The sequence below is a fragment of the Sminthopsis crassicaudata genome, chromosome 6 (genome assembly GCF_048593235.1).
Source record: "Sminthopsis crassicaudata isolate SCR6 chromosome 6, ASM4859323v1, whole genome shotgun sequence".
Classification (NCBI taxonomy): domain Eukaryota; kingdom Metazoa; phylum Chordata; class Mammalia; order Dasyuromorphia; family Dasyuridae; genus Sminthopsis; species Sminthopsis crassicaudata.
The window spans coordinates 186,252,897-186,278,874 of record NC_133622.1 but is presented as its reverse complement, the minus strand read 5'-3'; the positions used below and the strand labels follow the sequence as shown (position 1 = coordinate 186,278,874).

At 40.2% G+C, this 25,978-nt stretch overlaps 2 protein-coding genes across 2 annotated transcripts in view; one reads left to right on the top strand and one right to left on the bottom strand.

Moving 5' to 3' along the window:
* LRPAP1 (LDL receptor related protein associated protein 1) overlaps positions 1–24,326 on the bottom strand; it is a 42,274-nt gene extending 17,948 nt beyond the window's left edge. Inside the window, exons 1-3 of the mRNA XM_074274601.1 lie at positions 23,876–24,326; positions 11,530–11,674; positions 129–253 (exon numbers count right to left, since the gene is read on the bottom strand). Coding sequence (XP_074130702.1) covers positions 129–253; positions 11,530–11,674; positions 23,876–24,148 — 543 coding nt within the window. The 5' untranslated portion in view covers positions 24,149–24,326. The remainder of the gene's footprint in view (positions 1–128; positions 254–11,529; positions 11,675–23,875) is intronic.
* Positions 1–25,978, top strand: part of DOK7 (docking protein 7) — a 315,723-nt gene that overhangs the window by 156,242 nt on the left and 133,503 nt on the right. The gene's annotated exons all lie outside the window — the stretch shown is intronic.

Sequence of the window (25,978 nt, the reverse complement as noted above, 5' to 3'; positions counted from 1 at the left end):
CCACCTCATTTTATAGATGAGAGAACTGAGCCCAAGGAGGTGAGGTGGCCCAGAACAAGCACTTCATAAATGCTTGGAGGTTACATAACAGAGTATGTGGTACAAGTACAAACAAAACTAAACTTTACCTTATTCCATAATTTTTCTAGTCTTGGATCATCCAGCACATCATTTTCTGTGCCATCACTGATGTAATTGGTATTTATCAGCTGAGCATCCTTCTTCCCATCTAGTCCATATTTAGCCAAAATAACTAAAGAAGAGAGTTTTTTTTGATTAAATAACACTTTGCATACTTTTTTTTTTAAAGAATCTTAAAAGAAATTTAAAATTGTTCATTCATTTGCAAGAAAACTGTGTCTTAGCAAATAGTGACAAGACTAGCAGGTCCCACTGCCACGGTTTACAAAACATTGTACTTAAAACATTGAGATGTGAGGAGTGGATCAAGTGGATCAATCCTCATCCCAACTTATAGAGGGGAAACTGAGGCTCCCAGAGGGACAGTGATCTGCCCAGGACTAGACAATGGCATGTCTGGGCTAAACAGGAACAAAGCTGGAAAACTGAGACACAAGGTAGCTAGGGGTGAACAGGGAGAGCTGCGCTATTTTGGAGAAAACACTAGATTTGGAGGTCGGTGTCACCTCTGCTGCGTGCTGCCACATGTCCTTGAATAGGTCACATTGGCTCTGTGAGCCCGTTTCTTTGTCCATAAAATAGGGCTTCAGAGACAGCTGACGTTAGTAAAACCAGATGTCATTTACACTGGAGTTGAAGGACTGCAGGATGTGGTCTATCTCCTCTTTTGTGGGAGGTGATGCTCACCACTGTGGGAGGCGATGCTCACCACTGTGGGAGGCGATGCTCACCACTGTGGGAAGGGCTATGATGATCCTTCTAGTATAGATGGGGACATGTGGGTCTCAGAGAGGGTTATTCAGCTGGTAAGAGTTTGAGCCTGGATTCCAACGAGATCCAGCCCTCTGTTCACTGCATCACCCACTGCTGGCTAACAAGATAAACTCCTTCATTTTACAGATAAAGAAACAGTCCCAGAGAGATTTGCTCTCTCCTGCAGGCCACCTCATCTAGCTCCATACTTGTTACACAGTGTCCTTCCCATACTCTGTGTTTCTTACTCTTTATTGCATCCACCATTCTGTCTCTAGCCCTGGTGGTTATTTTTTATATAGTATATAAAGTATTATTATATAGTGTGTGTATATATATATATATATATATATATATATATATATAAAATAAAGCATGTTTTAATATAGTATAAAAGTATATATTATAAAGTATAGACTAAATTAATATTTAAAAAATAAGTATTTTCAAATACATGTAAAGATAGTTTTCATTTTCATGTTTATAAGATTTTGTGCTGCACATTTTTCTCCCTCGCTCCCTTACCACTCTCTTCCCTAAGACAGAAAGAAATTGATATAGGTTAAATATGTGCAATCCTTCTAAACAAATTTCCACATTTGTCATGTTATTCAAAAAAAAAAATCAGACCAAAAAAGGGAAAAAACTACAAGAAAGGAAACAAAAAAAGATGAAAATACTATGCTGTGATCCACAATCTCCATGGTTCTCTCTCTGAATACGGATGGCATTTTCCATCACAAGACTAATGTAATTGTTTTGGATCACCTCATTGTTGAAAAGAGCCAAGTCCATCACAATTGATCATTGCATAATCTTGCTGTTACTGTGTACAATGTACAACACTTCACTCAGCATCAGTTCACTTAAGTCTCTCTAGACCTTTCTGAAATCTGCTGATTGTTTCTTATAGAACAATAACATTTCATTACATTCACACAATGACTTACTCAGCCATTCTCCAGCTGATGAGCATCCACTCAGCTTCCAGTTCCTGGTCCTTTTCCCTCTTTTATGATCTCTTCGGAATACAGACCCAGTAGAAACATTGCTGGATCAAAGGATATGCACAGTTTGATAGCCCGTTGGGCCTAATTCCAGATTGCTTTCCAGAACGGTTGGATCAGTTCACAATTCCACCGACAAGACAATGTATCAATGACCCACTTTTCCCACATTCCCTCCAACATTTGTCATTATCTTTGTCATCTTAGCCAATCTGAGAGATGTGAAATGATACCTCTGAGTTGTCTTAATTTGCATTTCTCTAATCAATAGTAATTTAGAGTATTTTTTCCATGACTAAAAATGCTTTCAATTTCTTCATCTAAAAATGGTCTTTTCATATCCTTTGACCATTTATCAACTGACGAATGCCTTATATTCTTATAAATTTGAGTCACTCTTTTATATATTTTAGAAATGATGGCCCTGGTGTTTTTCTATCAGCTGTCCTGTCAACATGAAGGCTGATCCCCCCACCCCCCACATTTTGGCTTTGGATTCCTTTTAGGCTCAGAGCATTATCTCCCATCCCACTGGGGCTAGGTCCTGCCCATATCAAATCAGTATGTTTCTTTCATAGATGACCCTGTGCTGAGAAAGTAGATGGAATCTTAGAGGGTAGGAAAGCAGGCTCTGAAGGCAGGATGCTCTAGGCTCCCATGATGGCTGTGTGCCCCATGGCAGTTCTCTATTGATAGAGGAAATGTCCTCTGGAGGGCAGGGCTTACTTCCCCTTTGTCTTTGTATCCTCAGGACTGAAAGCAGTTCTGAGCACACAGTAGTACCTTAATACTCTCTTGGTAATTGATTCTACCATTACTCCCAGATCTTTTCAGATTCAGGCTAAGTCTAATACTTTTCCACACTAAGAAAACTTGCCAAATCAACCCATAAATGTTTATTAGGTGCTTCCTAGATTCAGAGAACTGTGTTTAAGTTCTGGGAGAGATAGTGAAGATAAAAAATTTAGCTTGTAGTCTGGTTGGGACTAAGATACAAACATAAGACACTCTTAATACACATTACTAGGCAAATACATTAAAGATGTGCAAAGTATTAAGTGGGACCCAAGGGGAAGATTGTTAACAATCAGAGAGATCAGGAAAAGCTTCACAGAGGAGGCAGCATTTAAGTGTGGATAGGACATGTCTGTGGGCATTTAAAGATACCTGATTTCTACCTTGCTTGCTTTCCAAAATGGGATATGTGTGTATATATGTATGTATGTATATATATATATATGTATATATATATATATATATATATATATATATATATATACACACATACATATATATATACATACATATATATATGTGTGTATATATATGTGTGTATATATATATGTGTGTGTATATATATGTGTGTATATATATGTGTGTGTATATATATATGTGTGTATATATATGTGTGTGTATATATATGTGTGTATATATATGTGTGTGTATATATATATGTGTGTATATATATGTGTGTATATATATATGTATGTATATATATATATATATATATATATAGGTTAAAAAAATCAAAAGATGAGATAAATAGCTGCCCACGGGATTGTTAATTACTGTGGGGAAGAGAAGGGAGCTGAATCTATAGCTGAGCTTCCTGAAGGCTCAGGGAAGCTTGTCTGGTTAGTCAGTTCTCATGTGCCTCACAAAAAGAAGCAGACCCATTCAGGTGGATAAGCTTTCAGAATACATGCTGAATTCTAGGAGAAAGGCATTACATGGACCATTACATGAGCTGCAACTCTGCCTATTCCAATTCTTCTCTTCCTTCAAGGCCCGGCCCGGATATAGATTCTTACATTTCCAATTCTCCCAGATCCGAGTGACTGCCTTCCACAACCTCACCTCCTTCTCTGCTTGGAACCTTTCAGGGACTCGGCACATCCTAACTCAGCCATTTGTACTTCAATCCCCTAGAAGATGATGGAGATCTTGAGGATAGGAACTGCGCTGTTTTTCATCTTCACAGGCCTAACAACTAAGCACTACATGCATAGCAGGTGTTAATCAAGGTTGAATTCACTACAAGATGTTGGCTAACATAAGCTAGTTTGCAAATTACATAGAAACATTTGTGAGATGTGCATTTTAAAATTCTAAAATAAAATACACTAAAAATTAAATTAAAATACATTTTAAAATACACCATTATCAGAGCTTAAGGCTGTTAGAACACTGAAATTAGATGCTCAGAATTCAGTGGGCATGTGGCACATTCCCATGATCTAATTTAACACAGAACATAGAGGAACGCACAGTTAATGTGTCCATTAGGCTACTTTCCAAGCTTAGTGTCCCCAGTGAGCTTTTGACAAGGGCTGGATCATAGTCAATTAATGGTTGAATTAGCTGAGGGGTACCCAAAGAGCTGACATTCTGTGTTGTTGATTACAGAAAAATCCATGTGCTTCTGCTACCAGACATACAGGAGGGAATCAGGGAGGGCAGACATCCTATTGGGAACCTAACTTGTACTCTTTTGCACAGATGATGGTTTGGAGAGGTGCAGGGCTGCCTGTGGTTAAGAAATATTTGTCTAAAAGAAGTCTTACAAATTCATTATATATACTGTTATTTCTGTATCAAACTAAGCAGTATCTAAAAAATCCAAAGAAAGTAGAGGGCATGGGCAAAGACATGCCCAAGAACAAATGGGGATTTGTCCATGAGCTATGTGGCTAGCAACCAGTGCTCTCTGGTAGGCAGGCGTCCAATAAATGTTCTCAGAAAACCTGAATTGACTTGACTGGCCCCCGAGGGAAAGCAGGGGTAGAGAAGTTTTGGGGAGGACGGTACTGTGCAAAGAACAGCAGGTCACTGTAGTTTAAAGGCATCAAAAGGTGGAAACAAAAAGAAGCACATTTTGACAGGTCAAAGGGGAAGCGGTGGGCAGATTGCCTTGTTTTTGTAAAATGGCCTCAAATATCTTAATTTTTTAAGCAGAAACCTGGTGACTAATTTTCCACACTATGGTGCTGCTACTACTTCTGTTTAATTCTAAGACATCCCTAGATTCATCCATCCCTCTCTTTCTTTCACACCCACACAAATGGACAACTCTATAGGTCTCTTTGTCATAATCTGGCTAGTAGGGATTCTTTGTTCACCTGATTTCCCCTTTGTGGACCCTGGATCTCTTCTGAGAGTCACTGCAATGTTTCAGATCTCAATGCAACCAGCACAACGTCTGCTACAAACGTATGAAGAATGTCACCATTCAGAGACTATTTATTTGTTGCCACACTAAATAGCAAACATTCCAAAAGTCAGTCGGCCAACAAGCATCAATTAAGCACCAACTATACAAGCTCTGAGACATGATATTCACGCCACTCCTGAGAGTGAGAAGCTTTTGGGACCCAGGTCTGTTGACTTCATGGCTAGCACTCTTTCTACTACAAAGCATCACAAATCAATAAACACTTGATGTCCTTATTCTTTCACTTCACTTTCCAGTCAACTGAGTTCAGTCATGGTGCTTTCTTTTTCCCTTCAAGTATCCTTTTGCAAGGTAAGCCTCAGGTTACAATATTATCTCCTGCATTTGGGCTGTGGAAGCCGTTTATTACAGAATTGAAGCATTGAGAATTGTAGGGGATGCCAGAGATGGTATGATCCTTGCTCCTCCTTTTATGGATATTGATTCTGAGGTGTGGTCAGTGTCCCACGGTCACAGCCAGCAAGTGACAAACCCAGATTCAATGCTGGACCTTCCAGTGCCATGATTTCCACAATACCATGCTGCTCTAGATCACTCTCAATACCCTCACTATCTCTGGTTCCCTCTCTAGTCTGACTAAGATAAAGCTTGGACTCACTGGCTGCCAGTGACCTCAGCAGCTCACTCCTCCCAAGCAGTGGTTCTCCTGAACATACAGATTTTCGGATGGATAAAGAGGAAGCTAACCAGCTATTTCCTACCTACCGGAAACATCCTGCTTTGCTTATAATTAGAATGACTTGTTTTCGGTTTTGTTCATTTAATCTGTTGGCTCCCTTGTCCTTATTTCTACTTGGGCTGTTTTGTGGGCCTCCTTTATTGAGTCTTTGAGCATGGTGGAAAACAAGCTCAATAAAGCTGAATCTATTTCAAAACTACTGACAATAGGGAGCGTGGTAGACAATACACATAATTAGGCATTTAATCAAAGTAAAATTGAGATTTTAATACCAGTAGACAAATGCAGCTTCAGAGCCATTAGCTAGCTGTTACCAGAAGCATTAGCTAGGCTGGATGGCAGTAAATGGAGTGTGGAAAGGATCTACCTTGTGTCCCCTGGAATAGATGTGACAAGAGAGGCATTCAAGGAGTACAGATCTCAAACACCACTTTCCACGACTCCCCCATACATGTGTTCTGCATTGGCCTGTCACGGGAACATATTTACTCTTAGAGAAGGGTGGCACAAGGACACGTGCACACCAATACAAAGGATGTCTGAGGAGAAGTCAAGACAGTGCTGCAACAACTGGAGAAGGAGTGAAGCTTCCTTGGGGAGACACAGATGGTCTGGAAAGTTTTCATCTGGTCTTGGCCCTACCCCAGCACTTGCTCTGTATGTCTCTAATGCACTTATTATGTATCATCTATCGGTTGTGCTCCACTAGACTGTTAGCCTCACAGAATTCTGCCCACAGCCAACTCTTAACAGATGTTTACAGAATCAAATTTGTTGAACTGTATCAAAATAAAATCCTTTGAGAAGCCACACTTTCTTAGTAGGCCAGTGCATAAAACCTTGTAAAGTATCATGATACTATTAATGAAGAAACTGAACACAGAACAAACTTTTTCTATCTGAAGAAAATGCCATTTTTAATGCATCTCCTTGGGAAATTAACCAGATGGAGTTTTCAGTCTTCTAAAGGAAGGATAAAGACTTTTTGGTAGTCAAAGGGCAGAAAAAAAGTTGGATATGTACATGGTGTCAAAGCTGTTATTTGCCATGAAAAAATGGCTTAACCCCAATAACAAGCTCTTGGTTAGGGAAAGAAGATACTTCATGAAGATTACAAAGAAAAAAGGTAGTTAAGAGATTTGATCAAGATGAGTTTAAATTAGAAATGGAGGGCAAAAATGCCCAGAAAAGATTAAATATGATGTAGAAAACAAAAGATATGTGTCCAATAATTAACAGAATAAAAGAACTTTGAAAATATGGATATTATACAAAATGAATCTGAGATTTTTTTTAAAATAATAAATAAAAATGATTTCATAGGTCTTATCAAAATTTCATAGGAATATCTTGTGGCAATGGAATATCATTGGTTTCTAACCTCTTTTCTATATCATAGGCAATTCTCTTCTTCCTCTGAGAGTCTGTTGAAGTCTATGAAAATATTATTCTCAGAATATTTTAAAATGTGCAATTATAATGAACTAATTATACTGAAATAGTTTATCAAAAATAAAAACAAAAAATTTCAGATTTCAGGTTAAGAACATTTGGCTACTGACAAAAGGTTTTCCAAAGGCACTTAATATTCTTTCATTGTATCCTTGTGTATGAGACACAGAAGCTGGAAGACAATAGAGGGAAGCCAGGGAGTAGAAAACATGGTGGACGTGCAGGTAGCAGACCTCAGTGTGTCTTAGTTCTGACATTTTAGGGCTCTCCAAGCGTGGACAATCATTTTACCTCTGAACACCAGTTTCCTTCTCTACAAGGTGAAGATTAAACTTGTACTATCTTCCTCCAAGGCTCTTGGGAATAAAGTAGTTTACAATCCATAAAGCCTTATTACAGTTGAGTGGATGTCTTGCTGTGTGACCAATCCCAAAGTGCTGATGAGTATTTGGCATTAACTTGGAAGGGGAACTCTGGCAGCACAGCACAAGGCTCCCCTTGGCCCTGTTCTGTTACTTCTCCAACTTGAATTCATAGATAACATGCTTATCTACTGTTCACAAATAACATCCTATAAAATCCTTAGTCTTGAATGGATATTCAAGATGGATGCGTTTAATGATCAAATTTTATAAATGTGATGTCCTAGCACTCATGTTAAAAAGCAAATGTGCAGTAAAAGATGGAGGGGATCACAGCCTAACATTCTCTGACTGATAATCATCATCAATTTTAAGGTTTTATAAATGATGACTTCATTGGTTCTGCACAATACTCCTGAGGCGGGCATGGTATCACAGACCAAGCTGTAGGTGGATGTGCCCCCATGGGGGAGGGGACGGACGGACAGTTTTTCTTTTTTGCCCATGTTCCCTTTACAGCTTCCTATCTATGAGGAGAGATTCCTTTATAAGAGCATCCCCTAATGCAAAAAGCCAGTCCTCTGATACTCCCTCGCCCCCCAGTCACAATAAGGAGATGCTGGGCCATCTACAAAGTCTGACGTACATCTGTGGGCAAGGGCCAAGGACAGAAAGGTAGGGGGCTCCCCTTATTGCCTAGGTGACATTTAATATAAATTCACCTAAAATAGAGAGGACTCTAAAATAATATTCATGAAATAAATAAAATTCGCTTATACAAACGCACACTAACTTTAAAACATGCTAACTTGAAAAGAAACTCAAGGTAGCACAATGTGGCCAAGAAGGAGGTGGTAACATGGTTTGCTCTGCAGCCTATGTAAGCCACTTACAAATCATTTTCCTTTTTAACTCCACTTAAAAAAAGTAAAGACAATCACAGAAACTGAGTTTTGGAATAGCTACCTGAGATAATCTAGTTCAGCCTCCTGATTCATGCAGGGATCCTCGCTATAGCATCCCAGATGGCCTGCCTGCTGAAATACCTCCAATGATAAGAATTTCAGTACCCAGATAAGCAGATAAGCCAAATCCAGATGTCAGTAAGTTAAATATATATATATATACATATATACACATACATATATATATACATATATATATATATACGTATATATATATATACGTATATATATGTATATATATATGTGTATATATATATGTATATATATATGTGTGTATATATATATATGTATATATATATATATGTATGTGTATATATATATATATATATATATATATATATATATATATACACATTCCAAGAGATATCTTTTTTATAAATTAGCTGAAACCTGACTTTTGAACTTTTACCTACTGGGTCTAGCCAAGGTTGTGCTTGTAAATGCTTAACAAAAGGCTGTCTTAAAAAAAAAAGAGACCTATAGCACATTTTAAAATTTAATTGTTATTAACATTTTCAAATCTAGACAACAAAGAATGCAATAAATGAAACTCCAATTTGTAACTGTTTGAAGATTTCTAGAGTGTAAGTGAAAATCAGCTTTTACAAAGAGGTTCAAGTTGGCTCTAGTCCACTCATCTTCATTCTCACCCAAAGAATAAGTATAATCTCATTTCTGAATGATAGCATTTTTTGAAAATGACCAAACCTTCTCTTTTCTGAATTCATCATTTTATGATCCAACCATTCTGGAGAACAATTTGGAACTATGCCCAAAGAGCTATCAAACTGTGCAAACCCTTTGAACCAGCAGTGTCTCTACTGGGCCTGTATCCCAAACAGAGCAAAAAATAAAAAAAGGAAAAGGACCCACACGTATAAAAATGTTTCTAGCTTTTTTTGTAATGGCAAAGATCTGGAAACTGAGTGAATGCCCATCAAGTGGGGACTGGTTGAATGAGTTATGGTGTATGAATGTTATAGGATATTATTGTTTTGTAAGAAATGATCAGCAGGCTGATTTCAGAAAAGCCTGCAGAGACTTATGTGAACTGATGCTAAGTGAAGTGAGCAGAAGCAAGATAACATTATACAAAAAAAACCAAGATTATGTGATGATCAACTGTGATGGACCTGGCTCTTCTTAACAATGAGGTGATTTTCTAGAAAAATTTGATTATATCAAATTGAAAAGTTTTTGCACAAACAAAACTAATGCAGACAAGATTAGAAGGGAAGCAATAAACTGGGAAAACATTTTTACAGTCAAAGATTCTGATAAAGGTCTCATTTCCAAAATATATAGAGAATTGACTCTAATTTATAAGAAATCAAGCCATTCTCTAATTGATAAATGGTCAAAGGATATGAACAGACAATTTTCAGATGAAGAAATTGAAACCATTTCTAGTCATATGAAAAGGTGCTTCATGTGATTATTAATCAGAGAAATGCAAATTAAGACAACTGTGAGATACCACTACACGCCTGTCATATTGGCTAGAATGACAGGGAAAGATAATGCAGATTGTTGGAGGGGATGTGGGAAAATTGGTACAATGATGCATTATTGGTGAAACTGTGAATACATCCAGCCATTCTGGAGAACAATTTGGAATTATGCTCAAAGAGTTATCAAACTGTGCATACCCTTTGATCCAGCAGTGCTACTACTGGGCTTATATCCCAAGGAAATACTAAAGAGGGGAAAGGGACCTGTATGTGCAAGAATGTTTGTGGCAGCCCTCTTTGTGGTGGCCAGAAACTGGAAACTGAATGGATGACCATCAATTGGAGAATGGCTGAATAAATTGTGGTATATGAATGTTACAGAATATTATTGTTCTGTAAGAAATGACCAGCAGGATGATTTCAGAGAGGCCTGGCGAGACTGACATGAACTGATGCTGAATGAAATGAGCAGGACCAGGAGATCATTATATACTTCAACAATAATACTATATGATGATCAATTCTGAGGGATATGGCCACCAATAGAACAGTAATTAATTGAACCAGCTACACCCAGTGAAAGAACTCTGGGAGATGACTATGAACCACTACATAGAATTCCCTATCCCTCTATTTTTGCCTGCCTACATTTTTGATTTCCTTCACAGGCTAATGATACACTGTTTCAAGTCCAATTCTTCTTGTGCAGCAAAGTAACTGTTTGGACATGTATACAGATAGTGTATTTAACTTATACTTTAATATATTGGTCAACCTGCCACCTGGGGGAGGGGGTGAGGGGAAGGAGGGGAAAAATTGGAACAAAAGGTTTTGCAATTGTCAGTGCTGAAAAATTACCTATGCATAAAATTTCCACAAAAATTAAATAAATAAATTAAAATTACATCCACATCCAGAGAGAGAACTATGGAGACTGAATGTGGATTGGAGTATAGTATTTTCATCTTTTTTTGGTGTTTGTCTTTTTTCCTTCTCGTGGTATTTTTGCTTCTAATTGGATTTTTCTTGTACAACGTGATAAATATGGAAATATGTTTAAAAAGAATGTATACATATCTTATTGCTTACTCTCTTGGAAAGAGGGGAGATAACGGAGGGAGGGAGAAAAATTTGAAACAAAAAAGTTTTACAAAAAATTATGTTGAAACTATACATAAAAATTGGAAAAATAAAACACTGTTAAAATTAATTTAGCCTTAACTGTTCTCCTATGACAAGATGCCTACAAGCCTGACTATCTTGCTATTGAGCACAGGCTATCAATATTCTTTGGACATTGTGGTGCTCAGAAGTAAATACAACAGAGATAGTATGTTCTGAGTAGGATGGAGAACAGGGAGATTATTATTTCCTGTGGCCTGAACACTCTCCTTGTGGGAAGGTAGTCTAAGGTGGTATCACTGGCATTTTTTGAGTTATAAATAACAGTCCAGCAAGATGTATGTTTATAAGAAACCCCTTTATACCATTGAAATTGCGGATCAGCTTTGCTTCTTTTTCTCCATCATCATCTAATCCTTCAGCCTTCATTTTTTTCCAGTTGAGTTCATCCTTTTCTTGCATCTTCAGATCAACATTGAGTTCTGACATTTTTATAGGAGAAAAATGAAGCTGTGAAATGAGAACACAGAAAGATTTGATAAGCAGCTGTAGTTTAACCAATATATTTGGTGCACAATATATTTGGCATTATTGCTAAACTATGCTAGCTTGGGAGAAAATTGATAGTGGATAAAATTTTATAACAGATATTGAAAAGATTAGAAGAGAAATATGAATTTACTGTCACAGACAATGCAATTTAAAAATTCCTAGACATTGTTGTGATTGAAACCAAGCAAATATGTAATAGAAAATAAAATCAGGATATTAGAAAGGGCACAATGTAAACAACTCTCCTCACATCCTAGACTAATAGTGTCAGAAGTTTACCCTCCACAGAGGATCTTGAAGCCCACCCTAAAGTGATGGCTCTGTGTTTATACTCAGAAGTATGAGTTCCATATGGACAGTTTCTCTCCTACACATGGTATAATTCTGTTGACTACAGGCGAGAATTTAAATTGTTAATGGTCTCCATCACTATTAACTCATTACACATATGCTGATCTGGTTGCTGTATCAGAGGCATGTAGGAGGCTGGCTCTTTCTTGAATTTGATTCTAGAAATGGTGAAGAGGGAACATATGGTGACAGTTCATGATCAGTCAGTTAAGTGGCATTTATTAAGCTCCTCCTATAGATCCAGTCCTACTGTGTTAAGCCCCAGAGATGCTGAGGATAAAAGACAGTTCCTGCTCTCAATGACAACTTGCAAACAATCATGTGCAGGCAGGGGATATTCTACAGGAAATGGAACCGAGATGAAAGGCTGGGATCCTCGGATTGGTTTTGTGTGCCCTTTGAAGGGCAGTATGCTCCCTGCTCTGGGGCAAGTCTAGCTGGCACACAGATGAGGATGAATTCTACTTCTCTCCATGAGTCCCTCACAGCAGGTAGTCCTACAAGACAAGCAGCCCTTTTGTCAATGGTATAGTTCCTTACAAGTGCTTCCAAGTGCTCCAAGAATGCATTGCAGGTGTGGCTCAGACACGATGTACTGAACCATGACAAGAGTCACCCCTTCTCTCAGGTGACACCTGGCTTTGTACATCCATAGAGACTGTAAGCATGTGTTCAATAGGTGAATGAGGGCCCAAGTGCGGAGGCCAGCCTAAGTCCAGAAGAATTCAGCCTCTGGAGCCAGGGGCCTGGCATTCAAATGCTGGTTTTGTTCCCTCTTATCCCTGGTCTTGGCCAAGTCACTGACCTCAAGATCTCAATTCTCATCTCTAAGATGAGGGTCTAGGATCACATGATCTCTGAGACACCTCCAAGTTCTAAATCTAGGGTTCCATGATAGTTTTTTTTCATTCTGGGGAAGGGAGTCATTACTCCCTCTCCTCAAAACTCCTAATCCAGCCTTAAAAACCATATACTCTTTTGTGTTTATGCTCTGCTGTTCTCTAAAGTCATTCAAAGATCAATCATTAATATGGTCTCTAACTCAAAATGGTCTCTAACTGAAACACAATAAAACCAAAATCAGTGGCAAGAGCAACCAGAACTCAAATTCCAGCTCTGCTATTTATGTGTTACATAAATTCCTCTGTTGGCAAGCAAATCCCTCTCCTATTTTTCTACTATCATAAATGATAAAGGTGAAAATTAGGGCACTGAGTGGTATTATACAGGGTACAAAATGCTATGTAAAAAGGGCTGGATTGGAGCTGAAGATAATTCAGAGTTCAAATCTTAGATCTTTCCCTTATTTCTGTGAGACCCTCAGTAAGGCCTGTTTCCTGATCTGAAAAGAAGGGAGGATGGAAGAATGGGCTTCAAGGTCCTTTCTTCTCTAAATCTAAGATTCTCTAATCTTTTGGGGTCTCAATTTCTATAAAAACATAAGGTTGGGATCTTTGAGTTTTAAATCCCAAGAGCGTACGAGAAGAGCAAAGTAAAGAAATGCTATATTTCATTCACTTCATTGCTACAAGGCATGAAGACAGTATAAACCTAAAAAAATATTAAAATATAAGCTTATTAGTGGGTCTTATATTTATTTTAATAACACAGAGTTTACAGGAAATCATCTGGTTGCAGCTTTCAGGAATCTTCTCCATTGCTGGAGACCATGGAACCTCCTCCTCATCCAAAGGCTGCATGAATGAGATCAATGTGGCGTCTATATTACAGGCTGTCATTGTTTCCCTCTCCTTTGAAGTCAGACTACAGCTGGAATACTGGGAGCCCTGGGGAGCTGGATGGTCCTTGGAAGAAGCTCATTTAGCACAGCCATTGGTCAGTCCATCTCAGCTCTTTTTTTGAGAAAAGAATGGCTCTCATATCAAGGCAAATGCTCTAATTCCTAGTGCAGCAATTTCTGTGAATGCTGAGCAGCACAGCTATATATAAAGCCTAAGATAACAATGTGACATTATGTTTGTGCACATGAATACATTTTGGTGATTGCTAATCTAATCCTAAATCTGTGTTCTAAATAAACCCAAGCAGATAGAGAAAACATTTTTGTTTTGTTTTTAATCAAGAACTGAGATTTATCTTGGTTCCCTTTTGTCTGGAGTAACCAAAACTTCCTGTCTCTATTAACAATTTTCCCTGGATTTGCCCACTTTGATCTTCCACATCCTGCTCCATCTGCAGAGGGACGTCTGCAAACGCCTCTGCAGAAGTAGGGAAAGCTGATACCTGACTGAATCAATGAATAAATATTTATTATCTACAATGCGGAAAGCACAGCTATGCACTATGAGGAATAAAAAGTAGCATAAGACAATTTCCTGTTCTTATGGTATTTAAAATCTAGCTGGAGAGATAAAATATATACAGCTGAAAAATACTAACAAAATGAGGCAATAAATGACAACAAAGATGCATTTCCTGCTGTTAAAAGTAACTGAGTCAGGCATCCTTTCCTGTGCTGATGACAAGGTTTCATTGCCAAACTTGAGGCACTCTTAAGAAGCCATTAGATCTCTTGGCCAGTTATTGTGAATAGCATCTTGGTCAGCCAATCTTGGTCAGCACTCCCCAACATTTAAATGTTCAAGCTGAAATGATCCCAGTTAAAAGGCCAATTCATGTTGCTGACTATAGCCACATTTTAGTGTTCTCCTTCCCTCCTGAGAAGATGGTGGGATTCAGTTCTCAAACTCACATGTTCCAGGGGGAAAGTTACACTCAAGCTCTAGAAAGGAAGGAGCTGGTGGGTAAAATTGGCTCTTACCCTTTCTTACTCACTTCATGCCTCCTCCCACATACTCTGAGGCCTCAAACAAGTCACAGAAATGTTTTAAAGGTCAACCTAATGTTACTCCTTTCACAAACCTTTTTCTCTGCTCTCCCAGGTGCTTAATGATGTTTCTCACATGAGTTCCCAGTGTGTGCACTGTATTATTCTAGTGCACATGCCACATGCTGCGGGGCCCGAGGAGAGGTGCCTGGGCTTCTGCCTTGGCCTTCCTATAGTCCTAAAGCTCACAACAAGGACCATGTCTTCACAAAAAAATCTCACACACTCCCCAGTACTGCCCTGGGACTGCTTTACGGGTGATGAATAAAGGTTGATGATTGACAGCTTATGTTTATATGGCTTTTTAGGATTATGGAGCACTCACATCCATTTTTTTTTTTTCATTTAATACTCAGGAACTCTGTGAGGGAGGCAGTGCAGGTTTTACCTCTATTTTATAGAGAGGAGAACTGAGACAGAGGTAAAGTAACTTAGTGAAGGTCAGTGGGCTAGTAAGGGTTGACGTCAGATTTTAAACATTTGCCTCCAAATCTTGTATTCCTAAATTGTGCCAAACTGCTATTTCATGACAAGTGCTAGGAGAGGAGTTCAGTGGGGAAAGAGATCACTTGCAGACAGGCCCTTCAGGAGTGGTTTTGCTGGAGGAGGAAGCAGCTGGGTTGGGCCTCAAAGGCATAGGATTTGTATAACACAGGGGCAGCTAGGGAGGAAAATGCAACACAAGCTTGGGAAATGGGGAGTGGACCAAGTTGAATTTCATGAAGCTGCCAAGTATGAAACCTATCTGATTACATCCTATAACAATTTTATAATTTGACTTTAGCCTATTTTCAGTCTGATTTGCAAAAGCCTCCAAATATTGTCTCTGACTGATAAGCAGATTTGTAATACTGAAGCCCGGTTTATTTCAATCTCCTGTTCTCATCCCAATTCCCCTAAGATTGAATTAAAAATACTGTTTACTTTGGGTTTTTTTTTATGATTAGTGTCTCTGTAATCAAATCACATCTTACCTGAGGTATTTTGTTTTATGAGTCATGGACATGAGAAGTGCAAACTGCAGTTCATCATACAGAATGTGAAGAAAAAGTGGTCAATGGCCACCGAGTTGGCAAACATTTACAAAAGCCATGCCCTGAGCTAGGGAGTTAGGGATTAAGCCTTTAACATTACAGACTATCCCCTCAAGCTTCAAAGGCTCACTGAAGGAGCAACAGAGTAGCAAAGGAATTTCAGTCTGGGTTTTTTCCTGACAGAGCAATTGATAAAGGGAATAGGGCATGACTTGACTCTCCCTTTTGAACATAAGCATCTTCTTTTTGAACATTCTGGAGTTGGAAGAAACCGTGGCTGCAAAGTAATTCAACCAATGGCCCAAAGAATGCCTTCTATGACATTTCCATAAATGGTCATGAGGCAATGAGGCAGGATGATTCCTCCCTGACTAGTGGTGCCTTTTTGCTCTAAATGCACATCAAGCCAAATTTGCCTCTTTGATAAGTGTTACTCTGGGCCCCCAGAGTCAAAAAGAACAAGACTGATCTCTAAAGATCAAGACTGACTCTCAAATGTGTAAAGACAACTCTTGCAGTCTTCTCCACTGTCTTCAATACTAATCTTCTCCAGTCTTAGTTCAATTTCTATCTAGATCTTTGCCTCCTTTCCAACCAATGACTGCTCCAGAGGTAGAATCACAGGAGCAAGTCTCAATTCCATGATTTTACTATCAATTAAATGGTGTCATCTCTACTGCTGAAGTACCCAACCTAGAAGCCCCACGAGACTTCCTGGAAAACTCTCCCTGCTCCTCCTTGAGCTTGCACTTCAGCTGCCCTGCTTTCCCAGCTGGGCTAACATCATCTCTTTTTTCCACCTTATTTCCTGCTGCTAAGGTACTTCTAGCATTCTGTATTATAGCCATATTGCAATCCTCACCTTTCCTTGACTTATTCCATTAGCATATATGATTTGCCATGAGTGAAATGCCCTCCCTTAGGATGCTGCTGGGATTCCCCCAAAACCTCTTCTGTCAACCAGAAGATCTGGGTACAAACTCCAGCTCCCAGGCTCACCAGCTGTGGGGTCCCGAGCCAGTCGCTGCTCTCTCGGAGCTTTGACTTGCCCATGTAAAACAGAGATAAGAATCCTTGTGTCACCTGCCTCACAATGCTATTGGAAGGACTGGTTCTGATTTTTCAGCCAGTCTTCTGGGGCAATTTCTGGGCAGCAACTTGTCACCCTGCTCTGGACAGGCCCCAGGCCTCCCAGAGGCTTTGACCCTTAGGAGGGGAAGCCATCAAACAGACCTATCTGAGCAAGGCTCAGGGTGGGGTGCTCTTATCTCCTGCTGCCAGAGGCTCCACTATGGCACCCTTTACAAAAACCAGACACTTGAGAGCCTTGTACCATTCCGTATAATCTTTTCATTTTATGCATCGAGCCTCAGAAAGTCCCCAAGCATATACCCAGGGTCAAGAAATGAAACTTCTGGCTACATGGGGCCTCAGACAGTGGTTCTTTTATTACAGCATGCTACCACTCACTTCTTAGATTTAAAAAAAGGATAACCTTAACACTGCTCTTAAAATCCTACTTTTGTTGTTTACCTCTCAGAAACTGTCATCTTTAACCTACCATAGTTCTCTGACAAAGACATTACAATAATTTCATCCTATCACTAGGAGCATAGTGCAAAAGAAAAGTACCCAAACGGTTAAAATTTAACTGTAGATCAGTCATCCATTTTTTTGTTACCTTGTTTTAATTAGAAGTTAAAAGAGCTAATCAATATAAATCAGATATGTAAAAAAGACTGTCAAATATTAAATATGAAGTAAAAGATCTATAACTTTTAGAATAAAGTAATAAGAGAGAAAAAATAAACTTTTCCCTCCCCTTCCCCCACTTCAAATGATCTGTCAATAATTCTCTTTCCCTCTCTGGGCCTCAGTTTCATCAAATTCAATCTGAAGATATCGCTAAGGTCTCTTTAAAGTTAAAGATATTATAATACTAAGTGTATCAGTATTATCCTGTAAAAACTTCAAAACACAATTTAATTCCATGGGAGGAAGGGAATAACTTCCTTATGAACCACAGATTCTGGATGAAAAATATATTTTCTTTACTCTAGGATGATGATGATTTAGAATTTATGTAACACTTTATGGTTTCCAAAGTACTCTCATTTAATCCTCAAAAAAATCCTGGGAGGTAGGTGCTATTATTATTCCCATTTTACAGATGAGGAAACTGAGGAAGAGCCAGATTTAAGTGATTTGCCCCAGTTGCACTTAGGTAAAGCTGTTTTGATATGGCTTTGACATCCCACTGAATACTGCCTTAGCATCTACTTCACACTTCTAGAGTCACACAGCATTGTTGAATTCTAGAGTGGGAAGAGCATCAGAAATGGCACATGGCAGTCTGCCACATACAAGTGGCATTTGTGGTCACTCTTTGGAGGTGAGTGGAAAGGCTTGGGCTGGTGGGGGGTGCTGAGGTTCTGTCTAAGCTCTACCTTGCTGTGTGACCTGAGGCAAGTACCCAAATCTCTCTGGATCTCACACATCATCATCCTCAGAATTGGCTCTTTGAGGAAGGGATGACCTCCAAGTTTTTTCCAGCTCTTTTTATAATTATAAATTAAAAATGAAAATTACAAGAATGGAGAAGAGTCTTTCCCTGGGTAACTCAAGAATTGCTTACAGTTCATCAAAAAAGATGTCCAGTGCTCTGGACCATGCCTTCTCATGAAGGCCCTAAACCTCCTTTTGGTTCTGAAGGTGAAGCTACAAGATGCCACCTCTTCCATGAAGTTTTCCTGGATTCTCGGGTCAGTGCCCTTCTCTAACCTCAGTTTTCTAATGCCCTTATCCTGGGCAGGTAGGGCAACCCTGGCGAAGTTGCTGCATCCTGGGACAACAACCTCTCCCCACACCCAAGTGGAGACAGCCCAAGAACCTGAACTCCAGAGCTCTGGGAGCAGCAATGGAAAGGGTCCTCCCAGCTGCGTCTGCAGGGGCTGCAGTCCGACTCCCACTAATGGCTTAGCAATGGGCACAGGGACCCAAAGCAGAAATGAATATGATTTTTATGAGTGGAAACAACATACAAGAAGATAGATTTCCATAGGCTTTGCTGCATTCAAAGGACTGGAACTTTCCAGCTATGTTACAGTTAAAAATTCTGAAATATGTTCTTTCATCCCATTAAAATGTGAGCTTCCTGAGAGCAGGGACAGATTCTGCTTTTCTGTTTAAACCCAGCCTTCATCATGGTAGCAAATGCTTAACAAATTCTTTTTCATTTATTCAGAAAGTAGCAAATTAGTTATCTATGTTTGGGTCCCATCCCTTTATGAAGGTATAAGCCAGAAACTTCATGTTGCTAAAACCTTTTTGAATCTTCCCCTTTACTGAGCCTAACACAGGAGGGAAGAATAGTAAATTTAACTGCTAAAGGCTGCACCAGATCTTCTTGAGACCCTATGACCTTCTTAATTTGAGTAATTGGCCATAGCTGCTTGTGAGTCAGTCTTCAAATTTAATACTCAAGTTTCGTCTCTAATTTTTTGACTTGGGCTTATGTTTATTATTTGACCATTCTGCTTCAATTTTTCAACTGTGAAGTGGAAATATAATGACATCCCTAGCAAATTAACAACTAAATCAACATATGATTGAGTCAACAAATTATGATATCAGAAATGCTTAATAAAGAGCATTCTGAAATCAATCTTAACTGCTTTGGGGAGCTTTATGCTCAGCAAAAGAAAACATACTCTTCACATTTTTTATGTGGAGAGATTTCAAATATGCCTTCCAATGTCATGTTGTCCTTTTAACATTTTTAAAATTAGCTACATTAAAAAAATAAGGAACTATCAATGAGTCTTTGTATTTCCTGAGCTCCCAGTTCTGTAGACAAAGGGCATTCCTTAAGGCTAGAAGCACTCTTACCTGAGGCTGCCAGACATCTCAATATTAATATTAAAGGAGAGGAAGATCACTACTGAAATTATTGCAAAACCTACTGTTAATCACTTAAGGAGAATAAATAAATCAAAGGCCAAACTACAAATACACAAATGTCAAAGATGTTATAGGAATTGCTCTGAGTCGGCTTTACTTCTTGAAATGGGTGGCCAAGTGGCAGGGACGCCGGACTGGATGGGGAAAACCAAGGTTCTCATCTCAAGTTGCTACACCAGCAGTGTGACTCTAGTCGAATAATTCCTATCTCTGATCATCACTGCTTTGCCCTTTGTGAAATGGAGTCTATCTCACAGAGTTTTGTACACCACAAAGCACTACAAAAATCTGACAAATCATTACGACATTCTTCCCGACACTGCTGAAATCACCAGCTCTAAGGCCCAATGATGATGAGGCTTGCAGCACATATGTCTGGGCAAAAGCCACTAATTTAAATTGTTTGAAATCCCTTTCTAAACCAGGACAAGAATCCCAAAATTCCACAAAGATAGTAGAAAGGAAGAAAAAGATCTAAGTGGCAAATCCAGGAATCCCTACAGGCCCCCAACACTTAGGTGTATTATTATGGTAAGAGGCAGATCCATGTAAATTGCTTCCTTTTTGCATGAGATTATCCTGGTTTCATGAAGAACAGTTTCCTCCACTAGACTACAAACCCAAGATGATCATGTCATCTCCTTACATGCCTATCGACATTGCTGAGCGGAGGGCTAAGGACACAGATGTGCTTGCTGCCCGCATCCCAGCACACCAGGCCCTTCTATCCTCCTCTGAACAAACTCATACTCACTGTTTCCATAACACTATCCCCATCTCATCCTCTGCCATTCCCTTTTCCTTCTGCCTTCAATCTTTCCAACATCAGGGTCTTTTCTAATGAATCTTGTGTCTTCTCCTTATGTACTCAAGTATAATCTTTCCAACATCAGGGTCTTTTCTAATGAATCTTGTGTCTTCTCCTTATGTACTCAAGTATAATCTTTCCAACATCAGGGTCTTTTCTAATGAATCTTGTGTCTTCTCCTTATGTACTCAAGTATCTACCATTCAATCTTTATCCCTTGAATAATCTGTACATAACAGGTATTCAGTACATGTGGCTGGCTGCTAACTTCTTTCAACTCAGCTCCTCTGGAAGTAGGGACTCAGCTCCAATGTAACTTCATAAACCCAAATAGGAAAAACACAGTGGAATGTGCAAAGGACTTGAAAAAGTGTTGCTGAATGAATGCAAGAATGAAATAATAAATTAATACCGTTAATACTTTCAATGCGCCCAAGACCAAGCTACATGCTGTGATCTCCTTCTGCCCCTACAGACTGTGGTACCTTAAGTGCCATTTTCTCCTAACGCTTTGCATCTTTTAGCGTCTCCCTCTCACGGTCCCTCATGTGGAGCTATTTTATAATCTTTTGTCCATATTCTTTTGAAATTGATTCTTTGTGTCTTTAGGTAATCTCCCTGCCTCCCTCTGGAATCTGAACTCCTCCATACACTGGCTGTCAGGGACTATATCATAGAGCCCGGCAGAGAGCAGGATCTCTGAAGATGCTTGTTGATTAACTGATTGATGGATGGATTTAGAAGCATCTGTGGATAAATGAGAAGTCTTCACCCAAACCTTGGGTTGATAAGCTTTTTCTGAACTTAAAAAGAAGCTCTTCCTAAGAAGACAGATACAATGTTGACCGTTAGCCATAAAAACAAAGGCTTTTCAGCTTGGTGGGTCCTGCTGGATTGGATTCAAGAACCCAGTTGGGGGCAGTTTCGTCTGTTCTGCCCAACACTATTTAGGGCCTGTGATATCAAGGGTTAGCTGGTGGCACCGTGTGCCGTATACTCTCATCTAAGTCACGTTATGGGATGAGAAAGTGGAGAAATCAATGTGGTCTTGACTCCATGGAGGTGATGGGGTTTAAATGGGCCTAAAGAAGAGGGAAGTTGGATAAATGAGCAAGAGCCATAAAACCAGGGTTGATACATGGCTTTACAGTGGGCAAAGAGATTTACCTCCATTGCCTCACTTGAGCTCCACGGCACTCCCTGTAATTCTGGGGCCTAGGAATCAGGAAAGCCATGCTGACCGCAGCTGCCTGGCGTCAGCTAGAACATGAAGGGGTTCGAATGGAGGATGTCTAAAGTCCTTTCCCGCTCTCGCATTCTCTGATTTCTTTCATCTGGGGACTGCGATGTAGGAGATGACTGTAAAAAATCTTGAATCTGGAGAGCTCGGATTGAGGTAATCATTACCTCCATGTGGACAAGAGAAGTTACCTTATCAGGCCCCAAACCAGGCTTGCTTATCCACAGCTGACATTAAGTGCAGGCCCGGGAGGTCCGGGGGTTAAGCACAAGGTCCCAAAGGTGGGGTTCTCCCTTCCTTCTCCAGCTTTCCCTCTCACTGGCACAGCCTTCTCCCTCAGCGCTGCCTCCACAGGCCCTATCTACCTTTCAAGGACCACCTAGAAGTGTCCCTGTCGTTCACACTGCCTCCTCCGACTTCCCAGGCCCAAACCCGGAACGCACAGAGCTTGAATATGAACTGTCCTATCTTTTCTCCCCCCACAACACTTGGCACATGGCCGGATACGTGATAAAGCTCAGTAGAAAGGGTCCCAAAGCCCCGGGCTTTGTCCGGCGCCAGTTCTGCAGCTTCCCTGCCAGCGGTACGTGACCTTCAGAAATCACTTCAAGGGCCCTTCTCCTCCCTACAAAACAGCTGCTCACTCCCCAACATAAAGGGGCATAAAAAGGAGCTCAACATGACTAATTTAAGTGCTTTTGTGCCTCTTGTTGCATCAGTTCCTAACCGCTCCTGACTCTCCCCTGTGCTGTTCCTATTCTGAGAAGCATCCAGAGCTTTCAAGAAGGCCTAAATCTGGGAGCGGGGCTGCCAGAAGGGTCCCGGGGCCCAACGAGAGACACCCCCCCCAAAGCCTCAATCACACATCTCCAAGACCCCGGGGCCCTCCCCTCTGACATTCTGGAATTCTTCTGAGTGGGAGGGGTCCTGAACGGCACTCACTGCCAGCCACAAGCTATGAAAACACAAGGAAAGTTTGATCCAGGAGAAATATAAGGAAAACACTAAAAACTTAGGTAAGGGATCCGATCCTTGATCCATTCCTCAAACTACTGACTTCTTATAAAAAATATCAGTATTCTTAAAAATGTCGTCACTGGGAGAGTAGTTTAAGAGTGGGGCTGAGTTGTGTATGACGGGTGGTTGTATTCTTAATCTAAAGATACAAATAAGGTTTTATTAAAAAAAAAATACGTGGCCGGCTGGTGATAAGGGTTTAATTCCTGGCTCTTCCCAAGCCCCCTTCTCATATCAATATTCAGTATGGTATCTGGTACACAGAAGGCACTACATAAATGTTAGGGACTCATTAGTTGACGCCTATAGTATACACTTGGGAACTGAGCCCTAAAAGGCTTTCTCTTCTCTGAGATCATTTCCACTTCTGCAAAATTTGTGAGTCGGGCTGGACGACCATTAAGGTCCCAGTTCAGCTCTAAATCCTTTTGAAACTTGGACTAAGGTTTGAGTCCTCTCTTCTGACCGTGGCCTAGTAATTTTTCCTCTCCCAGCCTCAACTTCTTACTCTGTAAAATGGGCGACTAGCTCTCTTGAGGTCCTTCTCTGTTCTTGCCTGTGGTATTCCGGGAAGCCACGCTCCCCCACCTCACCCCAGAGCTTCAGTTTCTTTGTCTCCAGATCTGCTCCGGCTCTGGCTAGGGTTCAAGTCCGAGCTGTGCCCCCGCGCTGGGGGATCCTGGGCTAGTCCCTTGCCCGTTCTGTGCCCCGGGATGTTACGGCGGCGGTCACATCGGCCCCCGGGTACCTGTGCTACTTTGCACAGAGCCTGCACACAGCAGGCGCTCAGTAAGTGCTTACACACAGCAGGCGCTCAGTAAGTGCTTACACACAGCAGGCGCTCCGTAAGTGCCTACACACAGCAGGCGCTCAGTAAATGCCTACACAGCGACGGACTCACCCGCTTCGCCTTCTCCCAGAGCTGGTTCAGCTTCTCCATCCGGAACTCGGTCCCGGGTTCGCGTTTGGGGGGGATCCCGGGCTCATTCTTCTCCCTCGAGTACTTGCCCCCATGCGCCCAACTTCTCGAGGGCGCCCACAGCAACCCCAGACCCAGGACCAGCATCAGCCGCAGGGTTAACTTCGCACCCAAGGCCGGTCTCCTACCACTCCGTACTGCCGCCATCTTCCTTCCCTCCAATTCCACGCTCTGCTCCAGGAACCGCCCAGGCATGACAGCTGGGGCGCCCGTGCGCGCGCAGGCTTCTGGGACTAGTAGTTTAATCAATCTCACCAAGAGAGAGGAAGGCCTTTGGGGAACTACAAAACCCAAAACGCCTTGCGAAATAGTGGCCTCCTCTTCCACGATACGGGTTGGTTGCCTAGGCGACTGAAATATCCGCTAGCTAGGGGGCGGGACGCTAAGGCTGGAGTAGCTATGGTAACCACCGTGGGGGTGGAGCTACAAATAGGTCCTTGACCATTCACTGTGGGAAAAAGTTTGTTGTTATTATTTATACTTGTTTTATAGGAGAATTTAAGGATGAACCACCCCTCTATCCCATTCTTCTGAGCTCTCACGTGGCCTCTAGGGGGCATATTGATGTGCCCCTCCATGTGGGCAGGATGGAAATTTAAAAACTCACGTCTTTAGTTCTACAGTTTTCAAAGTACTTTCCTCTCAATAATATTGTGAACTCATAATAATATCACTGGCTGAGTTTTCTCGGAGGACCGAGCGCTTCCTCCATATTTAAACCTGTGTGCAAGTTTATGCATGAACAGGAAAGGAGGTGGCTCTGGTCAGAGGTCAGAGGTCAGAGAGTGGGATGTCATGGTCAGTATCCTTGAGACACTACTAGAACAAGACAGGAGGCTGCCATTATGTTTGTGTATTCTTTTTTTTTTTTTTTTTTTGAGTGTATCCTTTATGGAGAATTTATGAATGGCAAAATGATAGAGAATTGGAGGCCATGGGTGTGTTGTAATCTATAATGGGCAATTGATGCACTGAATGATATTGGTTTATCCCATTTTCTTCTTTATAGATTTTATCCCATTTGAATCTCACATAAGTCCGAGATGTAGTTAACCATCATACCTGTATAGATGAGGCAAAAGTGAAACAATCTGTTCCAAAGAGTAAAGAATATTAAAATAAATAAAATAAAAATAAAATAAAATAAAAATTAAAAATAAAAATAAAAATATTTTTAAAAATCACATCCTTTAATATTCCACTGATCTCGTTGAAAAAATAACTAAGTATTGAGTGATTCTAGGTTTACCAAAACTCCAATCTGTGTTAGAAAAATAGAATTTTGTAATTGGCAACAAATACTGTCAGTTGTTTTCCTTGAAGGAATGGGTTTACTTTTTTTCATTTTAAAGAAAATGTCTGCTAAATATGGATCTAAATATCCATAGTTTACCAAAAGTAAAAAATGATATTCCATGGATAAAAGAGGATAGTTTAACTCTCAACCTAAGAGTATGTGCTTTTCCTTGAAATAATTGGTAGGTGCAGTATGTAGCCCGAGTGTTTTTTGAATACTTATAATTTTGTCACACAATATTAGATAAGTTCTCAAGGTTGAGACATTATAAAACTAATGTTTTCTTAATTGCTTCATCAAGGAAATTCTTAAGTTTAACCTGATCTTTTAACATTTATTTGCTTTCTCCCTTCCATTCTTCATCCCTTTCTCCTTTTTCCTCTCCCTCTCCCTCTCCTCTTCTCTTCTTTCTCTCTCTCTCTCTCTCTTCTCTCTCTCTCTCTCTCTCTCTTCTTTCTTTCTTCTTTCTTCTTTCTTTCTTTCTTTCTTTCTTTCTTTCTTTCTTTCTTTCTTTCTTTCTTTCTTTCTTTCTTTCTTTCTTTCTTTCTTTCTTTCTTTCTTTCTTTCTTTCTTTCTCTCTTTCTCTCTCTTTCTTTTCTTTCTCTCTCTCTCTTTCTCTTCCTTCGCTCCTTCCTTCCTTCCTTCCTTCCTTCCTTCCTTCCTTCCTTCCTTCCTTCCTTCCTTCCTTCCTTCCTTCCTTCCTTCCTTCCTTCCTTCCTTCCTTCCTT